A 21,412-nucleotide genomic window follows, 5' to 3' on the forward strand; every position below is an offset into this window, starting at 1 on the left:
AGTTTGCTTTGGCAAAATAAGGGTCCCCCGACTCTCTTATTTTAAGCAGCTTTTGTCACTTAAAATGTTTTTTTTTTTACTCCTTTGATAAACAAAATGTATTTTTTAGAAATTAAGTTAATTTTTATTTTTTTTATGTACTGTGAAAGACATAAAGAGAAATAAAAACAAATGTTATCTTTTTAAAGTGGCCTTCAGACTTTTATTTTAAATAATTTATCCAGCGCCATTTAGAAGAGTTTTGTTTCCTGCTTCAGCTCCAGTGGGTGATGGCGGAGCTCCATCTCTCCATATCTTACATGTTACAGGCTCATTTCTTCTTTTCTCCATGGGTTGAAATCGTTTCAGCACAATATAAACATTAGGACGTACGCGTAATAATATTCTTTCGGGCTAGTTTGTGGTAAACGCTAGTAAAAAAAGGGTCGGACCCGTAACCGTACACCGCTCCCGTTTTATTTAAAATGGCTCCGGTTCAGATCGGTTCGGACGGGCAACTGGTCCCCGCCGGGGGTCCGACCTCAGCCCCGCAGCCTCCTCCGGGAGCCCCGGCCACTCAAGGAGTTCGTCTGAGCCTCCTGATCGAGTTTCTGCTGCAGCGAACCTACCATGAGATCACTCTGTTGGCTGAGCTGTGAGTTCACGAGAGAGAGGCTGGTGTTTTGAATGGTCATTGGTCAGGCACCGTTAAATAAAGTTAGATTTAGTTTAGCAATGGTCCATATGTTTACTTTACAACAGTCTTGATTTTAAGTTGGTAATAAATAATGTGGAAGTGTTGCTGCAATCTATTTCTGACCCATATGTGACTTTTTAGTTTGTTAACCATGGCAAAGTGATATATAAGTATTTATCATAAAGCTAATATGTTTGACTTGGGTTTCAGCAGTTACTCTTTACTTATTGCAGCCTAGATTAATTTGGGATATTGTGGGAGACCCAGACAGGAACTTTTATTTTGTAATATTTTGTTGATATATTGATATCCCTAAGTATATTGCGTTGCTTTAATCAGAGCATATGCAGATATTTTCACTCATTTCCTTGTTCTGTAGCTTTCTGATCTTTGTTACTTCTCCCAAGTTGTCTAGATGTAAGATGTAAAATGCTTTGTGCTGTCATTTGATATTATTTAACCATATCTTTATGATTTTCACAGACTTCCACGAAAAACAGACATGGAAAGGTAAGAAACTGCCCTACAGTTTACATTTAGAATCTCCAATTTTTAAAAAAAAATTGGTTACAATACAAATAAATACTTTGGTAAGGAATTAGATAAAAGTGAATTACAATAAATTCAATAAATAATACATCTAACAGTACAGTACTATGAGTAGAAAAAATAAACATAATATTATAACTTTTAAAAAAACCAAATATTTCCCTTATTATACTTCAGACATATTTATAATAATATTTTTTTCACAGCATAATTTTTTTTTAATACAAGAAAATACATCTTAATTATCTATATTATTATTATTATCTATATTCTATCTATACTGTCTTTGAATTAAAACCCCCTGGCGTACATAAACATAAACCGATTTAACACGTCTCTTACAGGAAAATTGAAATTGTTCAGTTTGCAAGTCGGACACGACAGCTCTTCGTACGTCTGCTTGCTCTTGTGAAATGGGCAAGTAATGCTGGGAAAGTGGAGAAATGTGCGGTATGTGATTTATTTCCCACCTCCAATCTGAGTTATTTTCATTCTTGTTTATGTAGTACTCATTTTCGGCTCTGTTTGCAGATGATCTCCTCATTTCTGGACCAACAAGCGTATTTATTTGTTGACACTGCTGACCGACTGGCATCACTGGCCAGGGATGCCTTGGTACATGCTCGTTTGCCTAGTTTTGCCATCCCTTTCGCCATTGATGTACTTACCACAGGGTCTTATCCACGTCTGCCCACATGCATCCGAGTGAGTAGTCAAACATGGTGCTCAGCAGCTCTAAGTGGATGTTGAAAATGGGAAATAAACATCAATGGGGTTATTTGTTTTCAGGACAAAATTATTCCTCCTGACCCTATAACCAAATCAGAGAAGCAGACCACACTAAATCAGCTGAATCAAATCCTGCGACACCGACTAGTCACCACTGACTTACCCCCACAACTGGCCAACTTAACTGTGGGTAAGTTCCAAGCGCTACACATCTACAGGGAAATAATTATTCTGCTCTGTAATAAGTATGTTATATATTTCCAAACAATTTTATGCTATATTTTTGCTGTGTTTTGTTCTTACAATACATGATCTTTCTTGTTTCTATGAACTCTTCACGTGTCAAGCCAACGGGCGAGTGAAGTTTCGAGTTGAGGGAGAATTTGAAGCCACTCTGACAGTGATGGGGGATGATCCTGATATCCCTTGGAGACTTCTTAAACTTGAGATTCTAGTTGAAGACAAGGAAACTGGAGGTAAGACGTTCTCAATGTGTAATAAGATATCATGGAACCCCTCTGAATGTACCTTTCTTTTCCCAACTTTTTCATATAAATATATTTTTACTATATAGTTCAAAAGTTTGGTGTTGGCAAGGTCGTTTTTAATGGGTTTTTTTTTTTAAAGGCTGCCTTTATTTGATAAAAAATACTATAAAAATTAATATTCTGTAATATTGTGAAATGTTATTACAATTTGAAATAATTATTTTCTAATATATAAAACGTAATTTATTTCTGCAATGGAAATGTTCAGCATCATTTACTCAGATGAAGAAATCCGAAATCATTCTGATATGCTGATTTGGTGCTCAAGTAACATTTCTTATCAGCAGTTGTGCTGCTGTTTTTGAATATTGTTGAAACCATGATGCATTTTTTTTCTAGATGCTTTGATCAATAGAAAGTTCAAAAGAACTGCATTTATTGGAAACACTAATCTTTTGTAACAAATTAAACGTCTTAACTGTAACTTTTGGCCAATTTAAAAATATTATTTATTTTAAAAAAACTGAACGAAACTTTTAAATGGGTTTGTGTATTTATTTATGTTCATAAATGCTTGTATTCATGTTTATTAATAACATATCTCTATATATATTTTTTTTTTTAGATGGACGGGCATTGGTTCACAGCATGCAGGTGAATTATATCCACGAATTGGTACAGTCCCGTCTGTTTGGTGATGATAAGCCTCTTCAGGACATGTACAGCTGCCTCCGTATCCTTTCAGCTCAAGACTAAGATTTTTGTGTTTTAGTAGAACATTTGTTTCTATTGCTTAAAGGGGTACTTCATCACTGGCAAAATGGGCTTTCAATAAGTCTTGGCTGCTTTATGCAGTAAAAAAAAAGTAAAAGAAGAGAGAAATCTGTGCTACCTGACCAGAGAAAATGGAGAAAAAAGGCTGTTATGTCTCCCAGTCTGCTATGGATGCACTCAACCAGAGTCAAATAGCGCCTTGCTTTAGTAGGAAAAACTTTAAGTCATAATGGTGTCAAGTAGTATTGTTCCCGGGTGCAAGAATTCATTATTAAGAGGTATTTTCGGTTTCCATTGAAGAATCCAGTGCATTGTAGGGAGTGTCTAAAGGCTGCAAAGAATCGCATGGAGAGAAAATATGAAAAACCTCCATGTTTGTATCCAACAAATTGCTTTTAGGCCAAATTGATGGGAAGAAACATCCGGCGGACTTTTGGTGACAAATCAATGGGAATTTCCCTGTCCATCTAACCGAGATTGAGTAAAATACACTTTAAATGCCGCTGCAGGGGATCAAATGTATAGCTTTTGTTTTACCAGCCCAGATATTTTGCAGTATACCAATAGTCACTTTGGGAATACTTTTAGAATTAAAGTCATCAAAACTATAAATTGGAAATGTTAAATCAAAACAGTTTCCTTGATGACTTGTATCAGACTCGTTTTGCCTATCACTACAGCTGGAGGTGTTGCATTCCCAGACTCTGATGTTGATCAGAGAGCGGTGGGGTGATCTAGTGCAGGTGGAGCGCTATCTCCCTGCCAAGTGCCTCACGTTGTCAGTCTGGAAGTAAGTTTCGAAATTCACTACAGAGTTTGTGTATTTTAATTTTTTTTTGGTGTTGCATCTCATGAATTTTGCCTTGCAGTCAACAGGTCCTAGGTAGAAAGACTGGCACGGCACCTGTTCACAAGGTCACCATTAAAATTGATGAGACGGATGGTTCCAAGCCATTACAAATCTCCCATGAGCCTCCACTGCCTGCCTGTGATTCCAGATTAATGGAAAGAGCCATGAAGGTGAGTGTCACTGGTTAAACTAATATCCTTTTTTTTATAATGATATTGATAGGAGGGCTGGAACAACATGCCGACATAATCGTCTTGTTTCACACAAAACAAAAATGAGTGTCCGTGTGTGTATATATATATATATATATATAATACAATAATAAGACATGTTTCTTGAAAATTATTTCTGAAGGATCATGTGACACTGAAGAAAATTCAGCTTTACAATCACATGAATAAATTGTAATCTTTCACAATATTACTGTTTTTGCTGAATTTTTAATCAAATAAATGCAGCCTTGGTCAGCATAAGAGACTTCTTTCAAAAACATGTTAGCAAACCCAAACTTTGGAAAGTTTAATGAGTATGAGGGCTTACTAGGTCTGTTTGTGGGCTGTTTTTTCAGATCGATCATCTCTCGGTGGAAAAGCTTTTGATCGATAGTGTGCATGCCCGCTCGCATCAGAAACTGCAAGAACTCAAAGCCATCCTGAAAAGTAGCAACCCTAGTGATAACTGTGAGTATTTACACCATTTCAAATGGATTTTTATTTTATTTGTAGTTTATATCAGCCACTTTTTTGGCCATAGCATGAAAACATTATCATCTTGTCAGTATCCGGCAGAATTTTAATATTGGTGCATCCCTAATTAAAACATTATTCTATTGAGTTAATTTTCTTTTTATCTGCCATCTTTCGACTAGAAAACATGTACCTGACATGGAAACTAAGGTTAATAGTTATAAAACACATTAAGGTTAAAACTATTATTTGTTATATATGCATAATGCACATGTGCATTTTGTGTTTTTATTTTTCAGCCTTCATAGAGACCGCACTGCCCACACTAGTCATACCGATACTGGAGCCCTGCGGGCGATCTGAGTGCCTCCACATATTTGTCGATTTGCATTCGGGAATGTTTCAGCCAATGCTCTACGGAGTCGGTTAGTCATTTATCTATTGGATTGTACCCACATCTGATCATTTGAACTACTTAACCTGCCATGCTGGTTTCTTTCCAGATCAGTCCATGTTGGACGACATTGAAAAGAGTATCAACGATGACATGAAGCGCATCGTCACCTGGTTACAACAGCTGAAGTAATCAGTCAAGCTATCTGTTCTTAGTGTGTTTCGTATTATAACAGTGGCTGATGTTAATCTATTACGTTTTGAACAGATTCTGGTTGGGCGAGCAGAGATGTCGACAGTCTGTGAAACATCTTCCCACATTGTGTGCAGACACTCTCCATCTATCTAACTTAACCACGCATCCTGTGGGCAACTTGTCAAAACATCGCCTCTTCATCAAACTCACCCGCCTCCCACAAAACTACATTGTAAATACTTCAATATTTAATTTACTTATCTCACAGATAAAGATTTTTGTCAATTGCAGACATTTAATTAATTAACTCTTGCCTTTACTCAGGTGGTCGAGATGTTTGACGTGTCCAACAATCCTACAGAGCTTCATTATAAGTACTACTTCCTGTCTGTGAGTCAGATGGAGAGTGAGGATGGGCTGCCTGCTGCTCAGCTGCTTCAGCAGTTTAAGCCCAACCTCGAGGAGCTTGTGCAGGACATTTCATCTGGTCGAATGACTCGTCCTGGGTCCAAGAGGAAGGTGGGATACTCAACAAAATATACTGAACTGAATACTTTAACGTTATTTCTTACTCAGTTGAACCCAAAATATTTCTTATATTTTACTTTAACATCTTAAACCACTTTGTGCTGTATTTAAAGAGGTGAGGCTAGTGTCGCTAAGTCAGAATGAAATGGAAATTCACCCATCCTATATTCTAAAGGCATGTTATTGATCTTATTGTCAGCAATTCATCCATGTTTAATTTTTGTAAAAAAATAAAATAAAATTAGTTCACCCAAAAATTTTTATTCTGTCATTGATTACTCACCTTCATGCCGTTCCAAACCCGTAAGACCTTCGTTCATCTTCGGAACACAATTAAAGATATTTTTGATGAAATCCGAGAGCTCTCTGATCCCTCCATAGACGTTATGAACGAAGGTCTAACGGGTTTGGAATGACATGAGGGTGAGGACAGCATTTTAATTTTTTAGTGAACTAACCCTTTAAGTGACAGACTTCTCAGTGGTGAGATATGCTGGGCTTCTCCAATCATTTAGTCTGCTTAAACCCCACCAATTTCTTACAATCATCTGCAAGCTTGCATTCAGATCTGCCTCCATTCAATCAACAACCGATTAATAGAACCAAGTCCCCGCCCCAAAATTGTTTTCTTTTTCTGATAATCCATTTCACTCTGATGTACATCCCAATACAGAAAAAAGTTAATATTCTATTGTGTTGTTCAGTTTCTTTTAATGTATGTAATTAATATTCTTGTTTTGGTCACTCTATAGTTGTCTGGAGAGCAAAGTGCCATTGAACCGAAGAAACCCAAGAGGTCAGGAGAGATGTGTGCCTTCAATAAGGAGCTGGCCCACCTGGTGGCTATGTGTGACACCAACATGCCCCTCATCGGATTACGCTGTGAGGTACTGTATATCTATTAGATGTTGACTGCAGTCTTCTATTATCTGAAGTATTGTATTATATATTTCTTGTAAACATGTCACATATTGTGTTCACTGAACGATATTTGACCCTCGCAGTTGTCAAATATGGAGATTCCTCATCAGGGAGTTCAGGTCGAAGGAGACGGCTGTAGCCACGCCATACGTATTCTGAAGTAAGATTTGTCTTTGGCTGTCAGTTCAAAATCTCTGAAGTTGATAAACCATACTGTCACATGTGGTTGATGTGTATATAGCAATTATTTTTGTTCACGAGTGCCACCTTTGTCCCATGTACCATTCAAATGTTTAGGGTTGGTATGATTTTTTTTTAAAGAAATGAATACTTGTTTTCAGCAAGGATGCATTAATTTGATCACAAGTGACAGTAAAGACATTTATAATGTAACAAAAGGTTTATATTTAAAATAAGTGCTGTTCTTTTTAACTTTCTGAATTTTTTTTTTGCTGTTTCCATAAAAAGCAGCACAACTGTTTTCAACTTTAATAATAATAATAAATGTTTCTTGAGTGAAAAATCAGCATATTAAAATGATTTATGAAGAATAAATTATATTTTGAAATGTATTCAAATAGAAAACAGCTATGAATTAAGAATATAATAATTTTATACTTTTTTTATTATCAAATAAGCAGCCTTGATGAGCATAAGAGACTTCTTTCAAAAACACTGAAAAAAGTGTACTAATTGCTTTTCTCCTCTCTCAGAATTCCATCTTGTAAGGGAGTGAGTGAGGAAACGAGAAAAACTCTAGAGCGTTCCCTGCTGGACTGCACGTTTAGACTACAGGGCCGCAATAATCGCACCTGGGTGGCAGAATTGATTTTCTCCAGTTGCCCACTAAACAGCACATCCAACAAAGATCAAGGTAAAGAGAATTCCTTGTTTGTTAATGGCTTTCAAAACAATACAGTGATGTGTGACTGATCATTTTTTTATTTTCCTATATTTTCTCTCTATTTCAATTCAGCTTCCACACGGCATGTTTACCTGACGTATGAGAATCCCCTATCGGAGCCAGTAGGTGGCAGGAAAGTGGTGGAGATGTTTTTGAATGATTGGAACAGCGTTAGTCAGCTTTATGAATGTGTGCTGGAGTTCTCACGCTCTTTACCTGGTATGTAACTCTTCTAACCTGGTGAATTACTGGGCCCGGTTTCACAGACAGGGCTTAGATTAAAGGGTTAGTTCACCCAAAAATGAAAATTCTGTCATTAATTACTCACCCTCACGTCGTTCGAGACCCGTAAGACCTCCGTTCATATTCGGAACACAAATGAAGATATTTTTGTTGAAAGCTTATGGCTGAGAAAGGCTTCAGATTGGCCTCCATTGGCATTCAGTACACTTATACTCCCAAGACGGATAAAAGGCACTCAAAACATCGTTACAAAGTCCATCTCACCACAGTGACTCTACAATAATCTTACGATGCGACGACAATAGTTTTTGTGCGCAAAAAAAATAAAAATAACACCTTTTTCCAACTTGTTACTGCCTTCCGTGTGTGCCTCCACGACGCATGCGCGAGAATATGACGCAGATCCGGCGTTCTGACAGATGACCCAGAAGTGATTTGTTTACAATCAGAGGAAGACGCGCGTATCTCAGCTGTTGGATTCTACATTGATCGTGCTTTAGGTCTCGGCGTAGTGCTCAAAATGGGGTTAGAGTGTGCATTTCATGGATTCCCGAACCCCGGCGCTACGTCATATTCTCGCGCATGCGTCGTGGAGGCACACGCGGAAGGCAATAACAAGCTGGATAAAGGTGTTATTTTGATTTTTTTTTGCGCACAAAAACTATTGTCGTCGCATCGTAAGATTATTGTAGAGTCACTGTGGTGAGATGGACTTTGTAACGACATTTTAAGTGCCTTTTATCGGTCTTGGGAGTATAAGTGTACTGAATGCCAATGGAGGCCTATCTGAAGCCTTTCTCAGCCATCAGCTTTCAACAAAAATATCTTCATTTGTGTTCCGAATATGAACGGAGGTCTTACGGTCTCGAACGACATAAGGGTGAGTAATTAATGACAGAATTTTCATTTTTGGGTGAACTAACCCTTTAAGCCTTAAACCTTAGTTCAGTTAGGACATATATAATTTGCTTTTATAAACAATGCCTTAGAAAAAAACATTACTGGTGATCATCTTGAGACAAAACAATGGCACTTACATATTTTAAGATATGCCAGTGCAAGTTGCTTTCAGTTAAAACAGCTCTAGTTTAGTTCATCCATTCATTTTATTCTGGGATTAAGCTTAAACCCTGTCTGTGAAACCGGCCATAGGAGTTATTGTAACTTCTTATTTTATTCCTTTTATGTCGTAATATTAAATTATTAAAGTGATTTATTATTTACCATTGTATTATAATTTATCTGACAAATTGAACATTTTGTATTGATTATGAGATACTGACCTACACAAAAAAGTACTAAGCAGCACAATTGTTTTCATTTTGATAACAAGTCATTTTTCTTGAGCAAATCAGAATGATTGCTGTAAGATCATGTGACACTAGCTATGTTTACATGGACACATTTTGTTGTTATTTTGTTGAATTAATTCATTCCAATTGATTAATCCCAACGTGATTTGGTTGATGTGAGCGTTTATATGTCAGAAACTTATAGAATTTATACAAACTGCACAAATATATAGTTTCCTGTTTGCATTGATTAAATTGATTTTGTTTTAATGGTCAGACTTAATATTTATCTGTTTCGGGTCCTAATTAACAGACAACGAGCACATGAACCATTATGCCGTGCTGCTTATATTTATCAAGCAGTAAAAACGTCCCCTTCCACGCCCTAAAAAATGACACTTCATTCAACAACAACAACAGCACGTTCCACGCATCATACGTCATTACACCATCTCTGTTATAGCACATGTGCAGTACTTTCCAGTTTCAGATTTCAATCCGACCAAGTGTTTCCTCTCAATCGGATTATAAAAGTTTTAAACCACCCCTTATAACCCAGATTTGGCCAATTCATTATGTTTGAAGTGGTACATATGAATTTTATTTATTCTGATTGTTCTGGATTATTGACTGCTGAAAATTCAGTTGCCATCACAGGAATAAATTAAATTTTAAAATGTATTAAAATAGAAAACAAATGTACTTTTTTATAAAATAAAGCCTTGGTGAGCATAAGAGACTCACTCATTAAAAAACGTACCATCTCCAAACTTTTGAACGGTAAAATAGGTATGTGAAAATACATGACTTATGAATGGTTTGAAGAATTTCTTGAATTGCTTGTAATTAAATTAATTATCTCCATTTTCCAGAGATGCCCTCCTATTTGAGCCTTTTCTCAGAGATACGACTGTATAATTATCGGAAGCTGGTTCTATGCTATGGCAGTACCAAAGGCAGCTCGGTAAAAAGCTTTTCATCTTATTAAAATGCACCTTAAACTCTTTATTTAGTGATTTAGTTTAAACCAGAATGGATTTATTTACTTCAAGATCCATACTGTTTCTTTTAGGTGACGATACAGTGGAATTCAGTAACCCAGCGTTTCCATCTGGCCCTGGGGACGGTGGGGCCCAATTCAGGCTGTAGCAACTGTCACAACATAATTCTCCACCAACTTCAAGAGATGTTCAACAAGACACCCAATGTAGTACAACTTCTACAGGTATCTTGAGCCTTTGGACTATAAAACCATTATTTACTTTATTCACTTACTAAAATTCAAGCAGTCACTGGTCAATGCCAGTTTTATTAATTATGTTGGTAAATATATATACACTGTCGGTATGTTTTCAAAACAGAATGTATTTATTAGTAGCTGCTTTTTAATATTTTCACATACTTGTCTCTTCTTAGATTCTCTCAGACACTCTAGCTCCTCTAAATGCCATCAACAAGCTACCCACAGTGCCCATGTTGGGCCTCACTCAAAGGACCAATACGGCGTACCAGTGCTTCTCCATCCTGCCCCAGTCACCCACTCACATTCGCCTTGCCTTCCGCAACATGTACTGCATCGACATCTACTGCCGTAGCAGAGGTGTGGTGGCTATCCGTGACGGGGCCTACAGTCTGTTTGACAACACCAAGATAGTTGAAGGTTTCTACCCCGCACCTGGACTGAAGGTGGGTGGAGCAAATCGTACAAGTAAAGGGATAGTCCACCCAAAATATTCTGTCATCATATACTCACCCTCATGTCATCCCAAATATGACATGACTTCCTTTTTTCTCCACACAAAAGAAGATATTTTGATGAATGTTGGTAACCAAACAGTTTTGGTTCCCCATACAATTGAAGTCAATGGGAACCCTAACTCTTTGGTTACCAACATTCCTGAAAATGTCTTTTGTGTTCTTGTGCAGAAGAAAGAAAGTCATATAGGTTTTGGGACACAGGGTGAGTAAATGACAGAATTTTTATTTTTGGTTGCATTATTCCTATAACCACTGCAGTAGAGGTGTGCATGGGTGTAATTGTCACTTTTCCATTATTTTCCACAGACGTTCTTGAACATGTTTGTGGATAGTAACCAGGATGCACGCAGACGCTCGGTCAATGAGGACGACAATCCCCCGTCCCCAATAAGCATGGATGATACCTTCATGCCCCATACCCAGACACAGCCTCCAGGCAGAGGGGTGTACCCACCCCTCACATCGCCCCCCAATCCATACCACGTGCCTCCCTCGCCGTCCATGATGACAACGCAGTCTCCAGGTATATATATAGTATTTATGTGTGTCTTTCTCGTGTCAAATGCTGTCATTTTGCTGTCAGTGCCGTGCTGGTCATGCCACCATGGAATCGGGGAATCAAAAGGAAAGGAAACATTTTCTCATTGGTATCCCAATCATTGCAAAAGCGTCCCACCAGCTCTTCTTGTCTGTGGACATGCATGCTTTTATTGATGAGTCTGTGTTTGATGACACCATCACGTGCATCCTCACAGAGAAGCATGCCCACAGTCATACACGTGTTCACCCAGCCATCTCCATTCGGGGCCTGCAGCTTCTGTCATGCTTTAGCTGCAGCGTGTGTGAAAGTGAGCGTACAAGAAAGGGAACTCTTGTCAGATGTTGATGAGGCCATTGATTGGTTAATTGTGTGCAGGGAACATCCACGCAGCCAATTCCCCTAGTGGAGCTCTGCGGGCCCCATCTCCTTTTGGGCCCACCCCTTCTCCCTCCTCTCTGGGCATTTCAATGGGGCAGACCTCCAACTTTGCCAGCCCACATGGTAAGTGTTTGGGAGGCCTGGATCCAGGGCTTTGTTGATTAGCCTTCCTTCTTACCTTTGCGGTCCAGGGCTTTCAATCTTTGATGGGCTGGTGAAAGACATCTGATTTGTTGCTACCACTCGACCTTCTGCATGGAGGATGTAGTCTGCTTAAATGGGCACTTGTTTCTTGTATTATTTCCTGCTTCTTTCAATTTTTTTGACTGGTGGGACTGGAAAGACAAAATATCTGTCTCCAAATCATACTCATAATTATATGCTAGACAAAAAATATGCAGCCTGATTGATTGGGCTGCCACTTTTTATTTATTTGGATTTTTTTTAAATGTTTTGTTATATTTGTACACTTCCATTCAAAAGTTTGGGGTGTACGTTTTTTATTTTAATTTTATTTTAAAGAATTCTCTTATGTTCAATAATACAATACAAACTGTAATATTGTGAAATATTATTACAATTAAAAATAGCAATTTTTAATTTTATTTTTATTTTAATATCTATTTTATTCCTTTGATGGCAAAGCTGCATTTTTAAAGATGATTCGAATATTCTGATTTGGTGCTCAAGAAACCCTTTTCTTTAATCAATATTGAAAACACTTATGCTACTTAAAGGGATAGTTCACCCAAAAAGGAAAATTCATTCATTAATTACTCACCCTCATGTCATTCCAAACCTGTAAGACCTTCGCTCATCTTCGGAACACAAATGAAGATATTTCTGATGAAATCTGAGAGCTCTCAGGCCACTCCATAGACAAGTGTATGTGGATGTTCACTCCGCGGAGGTTGAGACGGCTGTCAGTCTGTTTGTCACTTGTTTTTACTACACTTTATGATAAACCACAATTGTATCATTTTAAAATCATACTATGTACTCGTATCCCATTTATGATTGAATGATTTAACCTAAGAACCCCACACAGGGCAGAAAGCCAAAACGATGATATAGCGGTACAATGCACACAAGAAGAATTGTAAAACCCGGCTTGACAAACCCATGATACACAATAGAAACAGCATTAACAAGTAGGCTTATGTATCAGTTTAATCACTTAAATTGGCAATGGTAAATATTTCGAAGAGCAGATAGAAATAGATGCGAAATGCGAAAGCTTTACTCTACAACCGGTTCAGATACAGCAACGGCTGACAAACTAAACCAGGCCAACCACTAAACCAGACTTAAAGCAATGGGCCATATTTTGCAAGCCCCTCTGCTGTTTTTAAGATTACGTCACAAATCACTACCAGAGAGACTAATATTATACAAATATTCTGCATGGCAGTGACTGGAGTTTATAAACAAGCACACATGGTGTCGTATTTATGAAAAAACAGCATCTTACCCCGTTGACGAGGGCCGCCGGCTGTGGAGTTGGACATGGAGTTGGTGGCAGTAAATCATCCACGCTCATCCTTGAAACATTTAATTTAAGGGTTTTTCAAAAACTCCAAATTCTCTTTTGCAACATGCTCGTATTCACGTATATATAACTGAAATTACAACCCTCAGGTAACGTTACACGTTGTAATAAGCAACAACAAATCTGATTGGTTAATACACATCTTGATTCGATTTGAATAACTCAAAACTCTGTCTCTTTTCATAGTCAAATCCCAAATATTCCAGTATAAATATAAATATTCAGTATATAATAATATAAAAAAATGTCTTCCCAGCAGTTAAACAGTTGTAGCGCAACGAAAAAAACAGGGGGTGCTGCAGCAGCACCCTCAGCACCCTCACTTCCCGTGCCGCTGCATTGTGTACATTGTCGATGGAAATGGCTGCCCACTTCAAGATGTTGAATTATGGTCCAAATGCTTTTCTTTCTTTTTTTTCTTTTTTGCAGGTACTCTTGACCCCAGTTCACCTTACACAATGGTGTCCGTCAGCCCAAGAGTTGCCCCCTGGCCAGGTTCCCCGCAGGTTCCTGGACCCTCCCCTGGTGCACGAATCACTGGCATGTCACCAGGCAACCCTTCTTTGCACTCACCCATTCCAGACCCATCCCACTCCCCTCGAGCTGGTACCAGTAAGTCCATAGAGTCTAAAGAAAGATCTGTCTTATTAAAACACGTTTAAAGAAATTAAATGGATAGTTCACCCACAACTCACCCTCAATTTGTTCCGAACCTATATGAATTCCTTTCTTCTGCTGAAAACAAAAGAATACAATTTGAAGAATATGGGTAACCAAACATTTGACAGTAGCCATTGACTTTCATAGAAAAAAAATACTATGGAAGTCAATGAGGCCCATCAACTGTTTGGTTAACGACATTTTTCAAAATATCTTCTTCTGTGTTCAGCAGAAGAAAGAAATTCATACAGGTTTGGAACAACTTGAGGATGAGTAAATGATGACAGAATTAGAAATGTTGGGTGAACTATCCCTTTAATACCTTTATTCAGCAAGGACGCATTAACTTGTGGTAGGAAAGTTACAGTAAAGACATTTTAAAATGTTACAAAAGAATATTAAGCAGTACAAAAGAATATTAAGCAGTACAACTCAGGGTTTTTCCTACATTGAAAATGTTTTGGCCGCCGCCAAAACAAATTTTTGTCCCGCCAAAGCTTTATTTGATGAGTTATTGTGATTTATGAATGATGTAGAATAGATGCTGCGCTTGTGACTGAGTGACAGAGAGAACGATCAGAGCTCCTCCCCCACTCGCACTCTCTCTGTCTTCAAAATAAGCATTCTTAGCTTTCTAATATTACACATATTACGTTAATCAAAATCAAAAGGTCGGAAGACCGAATCCATGTTGCATGTGGCGCTATCAGACGATGTTTTCCTGGGTGTGAAATGCGCTCCAAAAAAAAATGGCTGATTCTCTGACCAGCGGACATAAACCATACTTTCAATAAACGGGAAACAAACCGTATCCCGTTATGAAGTGTTTTCTGTGTGTTGACAAATCTTTTGCGATGTTCTAACAGACGGGATTCACACACAGCGCGTCTGCTAATGTCCGATTCGCCACCTAATGACTCCTTTGAACCGAATCATTTTAACGACTGGTTAGAACAACTGATCTGTCCAACACTGAACTCACGAATCCGTTTAATCATTTTCTCAGAACACCTGAAATGAGAACACAAGTGTGCTTACCCACTTTAGCAAGAGTGGGTGTAAGAGTTATAGTTTGAATTATCCACAGTCTTTCAGCTTATTTATGTGGACAATGTGTAGTAAAATAAATAGCCTAAAATCATTTAGTTTAGACTGGAGTGAGGTGAACCCAGAACAAAGTTGTTGTTAGTTAGCTAATTAAATTGTAAATGGCAGAAAATTAGGCTATTTGTTCATTTTTTTAATACTACTTTTTAATATTGATATGATTATACACCAAAACAATTATCAGTAAATAGTGTAAAAATGAGGAACAAAAACAAACATCAAGGTATCCCACATGAAAAAAATACTATAGTATATTATAGTAAAATTACTCTAGTAAATACTATAGTGTATACAGTAAGTACTACAGTAAATTGTAGTATATTGTAGTATTTACTACACTTTGTTAATTTACTGTAGTATCTTTACTATAGTACGGTTCAAAAACACTATAGTATTTACTAGAGTAATTTTACTATAATATACTATAATATATTATAGTATTTTTTCATGTAGGATCAAAATAAGATAAGCAAAAGTTACAAACTTTCTTTGAATTTATTTAAAATGTATTGTCAGTATTGCGCTTGCAGATCACGTGGGTAGGGTACTTTTTTACTGTGCGTGCGTGTGTGTGTGTGTGTGTGTGTGTGTGTGTGTGTGTGTGTGTGTGTGTGTATGGATGACCATGTCTGTCAGTCACCACCGAAGACCATTTTTGACCCAGGAAAAACCCTGCAACTGTTTTCAACTTGGATAATAAGAAATTATAATGAGAATATTGCAGTTAGAATTTTTGTGCTTAATTTGACTGGAAAATGATCCTACAATGCAAAATATCTTGATGGTTTTTTTTTTTTATAGACAGTTAATTTTACATAAAAAAGATTTTAATTTTAGGGCAAAATATTATCCAGACATTTTCCTGACAGTGTATGTGAGATTAACCCGATAATTACTATTATTCACTAGGTTTGATGTTAATAAAATACATTTCATTTACATTTGAGTATTCCTTTGACATAATTCAGCTACTGCATATTGTTTAATCACTGTGTGTGTAGGTTCACAGGCAATGCCCCCTCCTCGTAAACTGCCACAACGGTCCTGGGCTGCTTCTATTCCCACCATCCTCACCCACAGCAAACTACATGTGCTGCTTCTGCCTTCACCCATGCCGTGCCCAGTGCCAGGGCTGGCGGGTAGCTACCTTTGCTCACCTCTGGAGCGCTTCCTTGGCTCTGTCATCATGAGGCGACACCTACAGAGAATCATCCAGTTAGAACCCAATGTGAGTCAGAAACTGTTAACATGTTACAACTAAGGCTGGGTGAAAAAATATAGGTTTCTCGATTTTAATTGGTTCTCCTTTTTATGAACCAATATCGATTCTTAAATCCCAAGGATTGATCTTTTAGTCCATCCTGTTTTCAGTTGATGAATGAATGGAACATTGTAGCGCACCTCCCGTCCAATAAATCGCAAATAAGCTTTATTACTTTTGTGACAGATCTAGCGAAGCAGCAGCAAGACGTGCACATGAACTGATCATCTCTTCCGCTAGTTACAGCACAAAATAAAATGAACAGGTATATTAAAAGATACCGAAACCCATATCATGTCTCATGTATCGCTCAATCAGTTTCAACCGTGGAAAGATGTAAATAAAACGCCTTGTAAACAATGACATGTAATGTTGCATTTACCTCAGAAAAGGCATTCAGTGACCATAAACTTGATAGTCAGCTAGAAAAATTATTTTTAAATTAGTATTTTGCTAAATATATGGACCATATTCATATTCTTTAATTTTTTTACTGCTCTTCAAGATTTAATGTATATATAATTCCATCATTTTTTATGACAGCCTCCTTTTAAATGTTTATATAAAAAACACACACACACACACACACACACACACACACACACACACACACACACACACACACACACACACACACACACACACACACACACACACACACACACACACACACACACACACACACTACGAATTGGAGTAGAAACATAGAGGAGACTGGGAAGTATTAGATTGAAAAGTCAGAAAGGAGCTGTTGTGATGTCATCAATATCATATATTCCAATCTCATTTTTGAGCTCACAAGATAAGTGGTATATGACTCTGAACAGCACTGTAGATTTTATTACCAAAAAAAAAGTATTTTTTTAAATATTGTATTGTAGATACAATTATTTGACTCGCATAACTTGAAGTAGCCATTTCTCTAGTTGAATTTGATGCTTTGCATTCATGCTAACTTCAAACCCACATGCTAAAAAAGTTAGCTATATTATGGCTTTTTGGGGTTGTGTTAGTTGTAACGGTTCATTAAAAATCTTACAACTAACCACTTATGATGATTCCAATGATTCCAGTTGGCAATCATATCCTCTGTTGAGGCAAAGTCACGCAAGTTTTTTTGTTGCGCATCAAGGAATTTATGTGGTAAATGTTTCCATTGTAGTTTATGCACGTCTTTTTATCGGATAAAAACATTATCCGCCTCAATTGAGCTGATGTTTTTTTTTTTGCTGATATTTAGAATGCATTCACAATTTGGCGTTTCCATCCAGAGTTTTTTTTTGATATCCCAGAATTCTCATAAAAATAGGTGGATTGGCAACATAGCTAATTACTGAACCCTCATGTGACAGGAATACAGGACACACCCACGGACACTCACAAAAATACACAAGGCAATTGTTTTTGAGCTAAATTTAAAGTCCTAAAAGAAATGCAATTTAATGTCACTTTTAAATTGTTCACATTAAAACTGATTATTAGTTGTTCTTTAATAAAGTGTTTGCACAAATTAGAAGTGTGGATCTTATTTCAGCAAATTACCTCAGTTACATCTATCCCCAGCTAGTGTTACAACTCGCCCCAGTAGTGGGGTAGGTCATAACAATCTCTTTGTATTTATATGAACTCATAATCTGTGGTTTGTGTAGTACACATCCAAGTGAGTTTTATTTGTATCAAACTTAGTGAGATCTAGCATAAACAACCACTGAGTTACTGATGCTATCCTTGGTCTCCCACTATGTAATTATAAAGTTAGTATTATAACTTTATTATTATAAAATGTAAGTGTTTGTATACAAAACAGTTAATATTAACCTTTTGATATTATAGTAATGTAGTAGTACCAACAGTCAGAGGAGTCATCCTGTAAATCCTGAAAATATGCCATGTTCTTTACCAATCTATATTGAATTGAATCACATTGTACTGGAATTAAATCAAATCGCAAGCTTGTGAATCGGAATTGAATACTGAAATTTGTGTCAATACCCAGCCTTAGTTATCACATCATTTGAGAATGATTCCACATCCGAATGATTCTGCTCGTATAGTGTATTTGAATCCCACTTGACTTTCTCTTCGCAGCTCACTATTGTGAACTCCAATGAACCAGGCGTCATCATGTTTAAGACGGACGTGCTTAAATGTAGAGTGGCTCTCAACCCCAAATCCTACCAGACTCTGCAGCTAAAAGTTACACCAGAAAACACTGGACCCTGGTCGCAGGAGGAGCTACAGGTCCTGGAGAAGTTCTTTGAGACCAGGGTAGGAAATTAGCTCAGTAACTATCATTTGATGTGATGCTAAAATTTCCTCTTGTTTAGTATGCTTAGGAAAGTGGCAGCAGACAGAATTGCAACCTGTTTGTTTGAGTGCCCGTATGGGCTTTGGCTCAACCATACTATGCTTAAGTTGCTTAAAAACACATACATTTTGCTATTCTGTTTGGTGCAATTAGTGGTGCAGAATTTGTTTAACCTTTTTAAAGAAAATCAGTTCACTCAGCCAAGTGGACTGAGCCAAGTGAAATCAAGCCAGGTATTCTCCGATCATGCAATTGCAAGTCATTCTCTTTCACTTTCACTTTCACCTTAGGTTGCAGGACCACCCTTTAAATACAATACACTAAATGCCTTCACAAAGCTGTTGGGAGCTCCTACCAACATACTCAGAGACTGTGTTCGCATCATGAAATTGGAGTTGGTAAGCACAAATTATGTTTATTTCATATGCACACACTACTATTCAAAAAATGTTTTTCAAAGAATAGTTGTATTCAGCAAAGACATTAAATTGATCAAAAGTGACAGTAAAGAAATGTCAAATAAATGCTGTTCTTTTGAAAAAAATTTTTTAATTCATCAAAGAATCTTGAAAAAATGTATAAGGATTTCCACAAAAATATGAAGCAAAAAAATTTTTTTTCAATATTGATCATAATAAGAAATGTTTCTTGAGCATGTGACACTAGCCACATTTACATGGACACTTTGTTCGTATTCATCAATCGGAATTATTTCATTCTGACTGAAACCGTGTTAACATGCTGTTTACAACGCTAAATAAAGTGTTTCACAGACAGAGCTTAGATTAAGCCTTAGTTCAATTAGGACATTTAGGTCATTTTTTATAAACGTGCCTTAGACAAAAACATTACTGAAGTGCATCTTGAGAGAAAACAATATCTTAAAATATGTCTGTGCAAGTTGCTTTCTGTTAAAACTGCTCAAACATGGATTTTAATCTGGGACTAGGTTTAAGCCTTGTCTGTGAAACCGAGGGTATATGTCACAAATTTCAAATAGGATATAATATTTTGACATGCGCACACTGCACGAATACCCTGTAGTAATGATGCTGAAAATTCGGCTTTACCACCACAGGAATAAATGACAAGAAGTCAATTACTTTAAATGGAGATTTCTTTCAAAAATATTTTTAAAATCTTACCGACCCCAAACTTTAATCTGTCCATCGTTTTCCTCTAGTTCCCAGACCAAGCGGCCCAGCTGAATTGGAATGTGCAGTTTTGTCTGACCATCCCACCCAGCGCTCCTCCCATTGCCCCTCCAGGAACCATTGCTGTGGTGCTGAAGACCAAGATGCTCTTTTTTGTAAGTGAATTAGTCACTCCTTTCTGATTTTTTTAATTTTTTTTATGCCCACTTTTAGTATACAACCAATTATCCTCATGGATAAAATCAATTCCTGCACTACTGCTGTTTGATCTGTTTTGAATTTACTGTTGATTCCCAACATGTATTAACTTCTATTAACAGCTCCAGCTGACCCAAAGGATACCGGTACCCCAGGAGCCCATCAGCATCATAGTGCCCATTGTGTACGATATGGCTACTGGACTGACCCAACAGGCCGATATCCCCCGCCAGCACAGCTCCTCGGGAGCCGCGGCCCTGATGGTCAGCTCCATCCTCAGGAGGTTTAATGAGCACCATCCACCACGATCAGGTTCGCACAGCATTCTTATATAGATCAGTGTTATTTAAATGTTCAGATATATCTTTTTGTTTTATTTAATATGATTTTTTTTTGTTGAAATGGAAATCAGTATATAATAGTTCTCAGGTACATTTTATTTTTCTTCATTCACATTTCAATATTAACTCCAACCTTTTTCTAACAGGGGAGTGCACAATATTTGCAGCAGTTCATGAGCTTATGGCTAATCTTACGCTGAACCCTGGTGGACGGCCATAACTTCTCAAGACTTATCAGTTAATAAATTCAGCCCTAACTCTGGGGAGATTCAGGTTTTCTGCTGCAGCCAATGGACTCTTCTGCTGGTGTATCATATTGTCAAAAAGGGAGCAGAAATATGATGGAACATTTTTTTTATTGTATTATGAAGCATGTAAATTAAAAATTGTAACAAAAGCAGGACTTCTTTTTTAAAAAAAATAGCTTGGCAAAGTTCTGCTGACGCATTTATTTTTTTGAGATGCACTTCTTACGGAAATGATTGTGATAGAAAAAATGTTTAACTACAGCTGTATTTTTTTTTATTTGAGACTGCAGAAAAAATCTTGTCTTTTTTGTAATACAAGATATCAGTACTGTGTAAGTATTGATGTTTTCTTTATCAGCACACTATACTATTATTTAATGTTTGTTTTGATTGCATTTCTTTGGTTTTTTATGTCACTTGAAATATGAGTGACAAACCTCAATAAGCCGTGTTTTATTGCAATTCATTGGAATCATGGAAGAGCTCATTTTTTTCCTTGTCTGTGTTTATTACTATTTAATAAACATTGGAAATAACTCCACACTTTCGTTTAATAATTCCTTCTTCTTCTTTTTTTTTGCTCAAATGAAATGAAATGTATTTAGAGAACAAAATTGTTATCCTGTCACTGCAGGTGCAATTGTTATCATAATCATGGAAATCTATTCAAAAAACATTTA

General features: G+C 37.1%; 1 protein-coding gene across 2 annotated transcripts; it reads left to right on the top strand.

Moving 5' to 3' along the window:
* Window positions 1-250: 250 nt before the first annotated feature.
* On the top strand, window positions 251-21,284 carry med14 (mediator complex subunit 14). 2 transcript variants are annotated; one of them, XM_079820783.1, is made up of 30 exons: window positions 322-634; window positions 1,160-1,186; window positions 1,570-1,675; window positions 1,757-1,930; window positions 2,015-2,144; window positions 2,302-2,430; window positions 3,068-3,175; window positions 3,874-4,006; window positions 4,086-4,236; window positions 4,635-4,746; window positions 5,052-5,177; window positions 5,256-5,334; window positions 5,414-5,573; window positions 5,666-5,860; window positions 6,622-6,756; window positions 6,874-6,950; window positions 7,504-7,664; window positions 7,767-7,913; window positions 10,102-10,193; window positions 10,302-10,454; window positions 10,646-10,915; window positions 11,294-11,510; window positions 11,904-12,029; window positions 13,885-14,067; window positions 16,224-16,450; window positions 18,572-18,751; window positions 19,082-19,189; window positions 19,975-20,100; window positions 20,266-20,455; window positions 20,631-21,284. In XM_079820783.1, the coding sequence occupies exons 1-30, from the start codon at window positions 465-467 to the stop codon at window positions 20,702-20,704; spliced, it is 4,266 nt and encodes a 1,421-aa protein (XP_079676909.1). In that variant the 5' UTR covers window positions 322-464; the 3' UTR covers window positions 20,705-21,284. The 2 variants fall into 2 exon arrangements, with proteins under 2 accessions (XP_079676910.1, XP_079676909.1); XM_079820784.1 differs by lacking the exon at window positions 11,904-12,029 and having other exon boundaries at window positions 251-634.
* Window positions 21,285-21,412: the final 128 nt, after the last annotated feature.

The sequence above is a fragment of the Gobio gobio genome, assembly GCF_949357685.1.
Source record: "Gobio gobio genome assembly, chromosome: 7".
In the NCBI taxonomy this organism is placed as follows: domain Eukaryota; kingdom Metazoa; phylum Chordata; class Actinopteri; order Cypriniformes; family Gobionidae; genus Gobio; species Gobio gobio.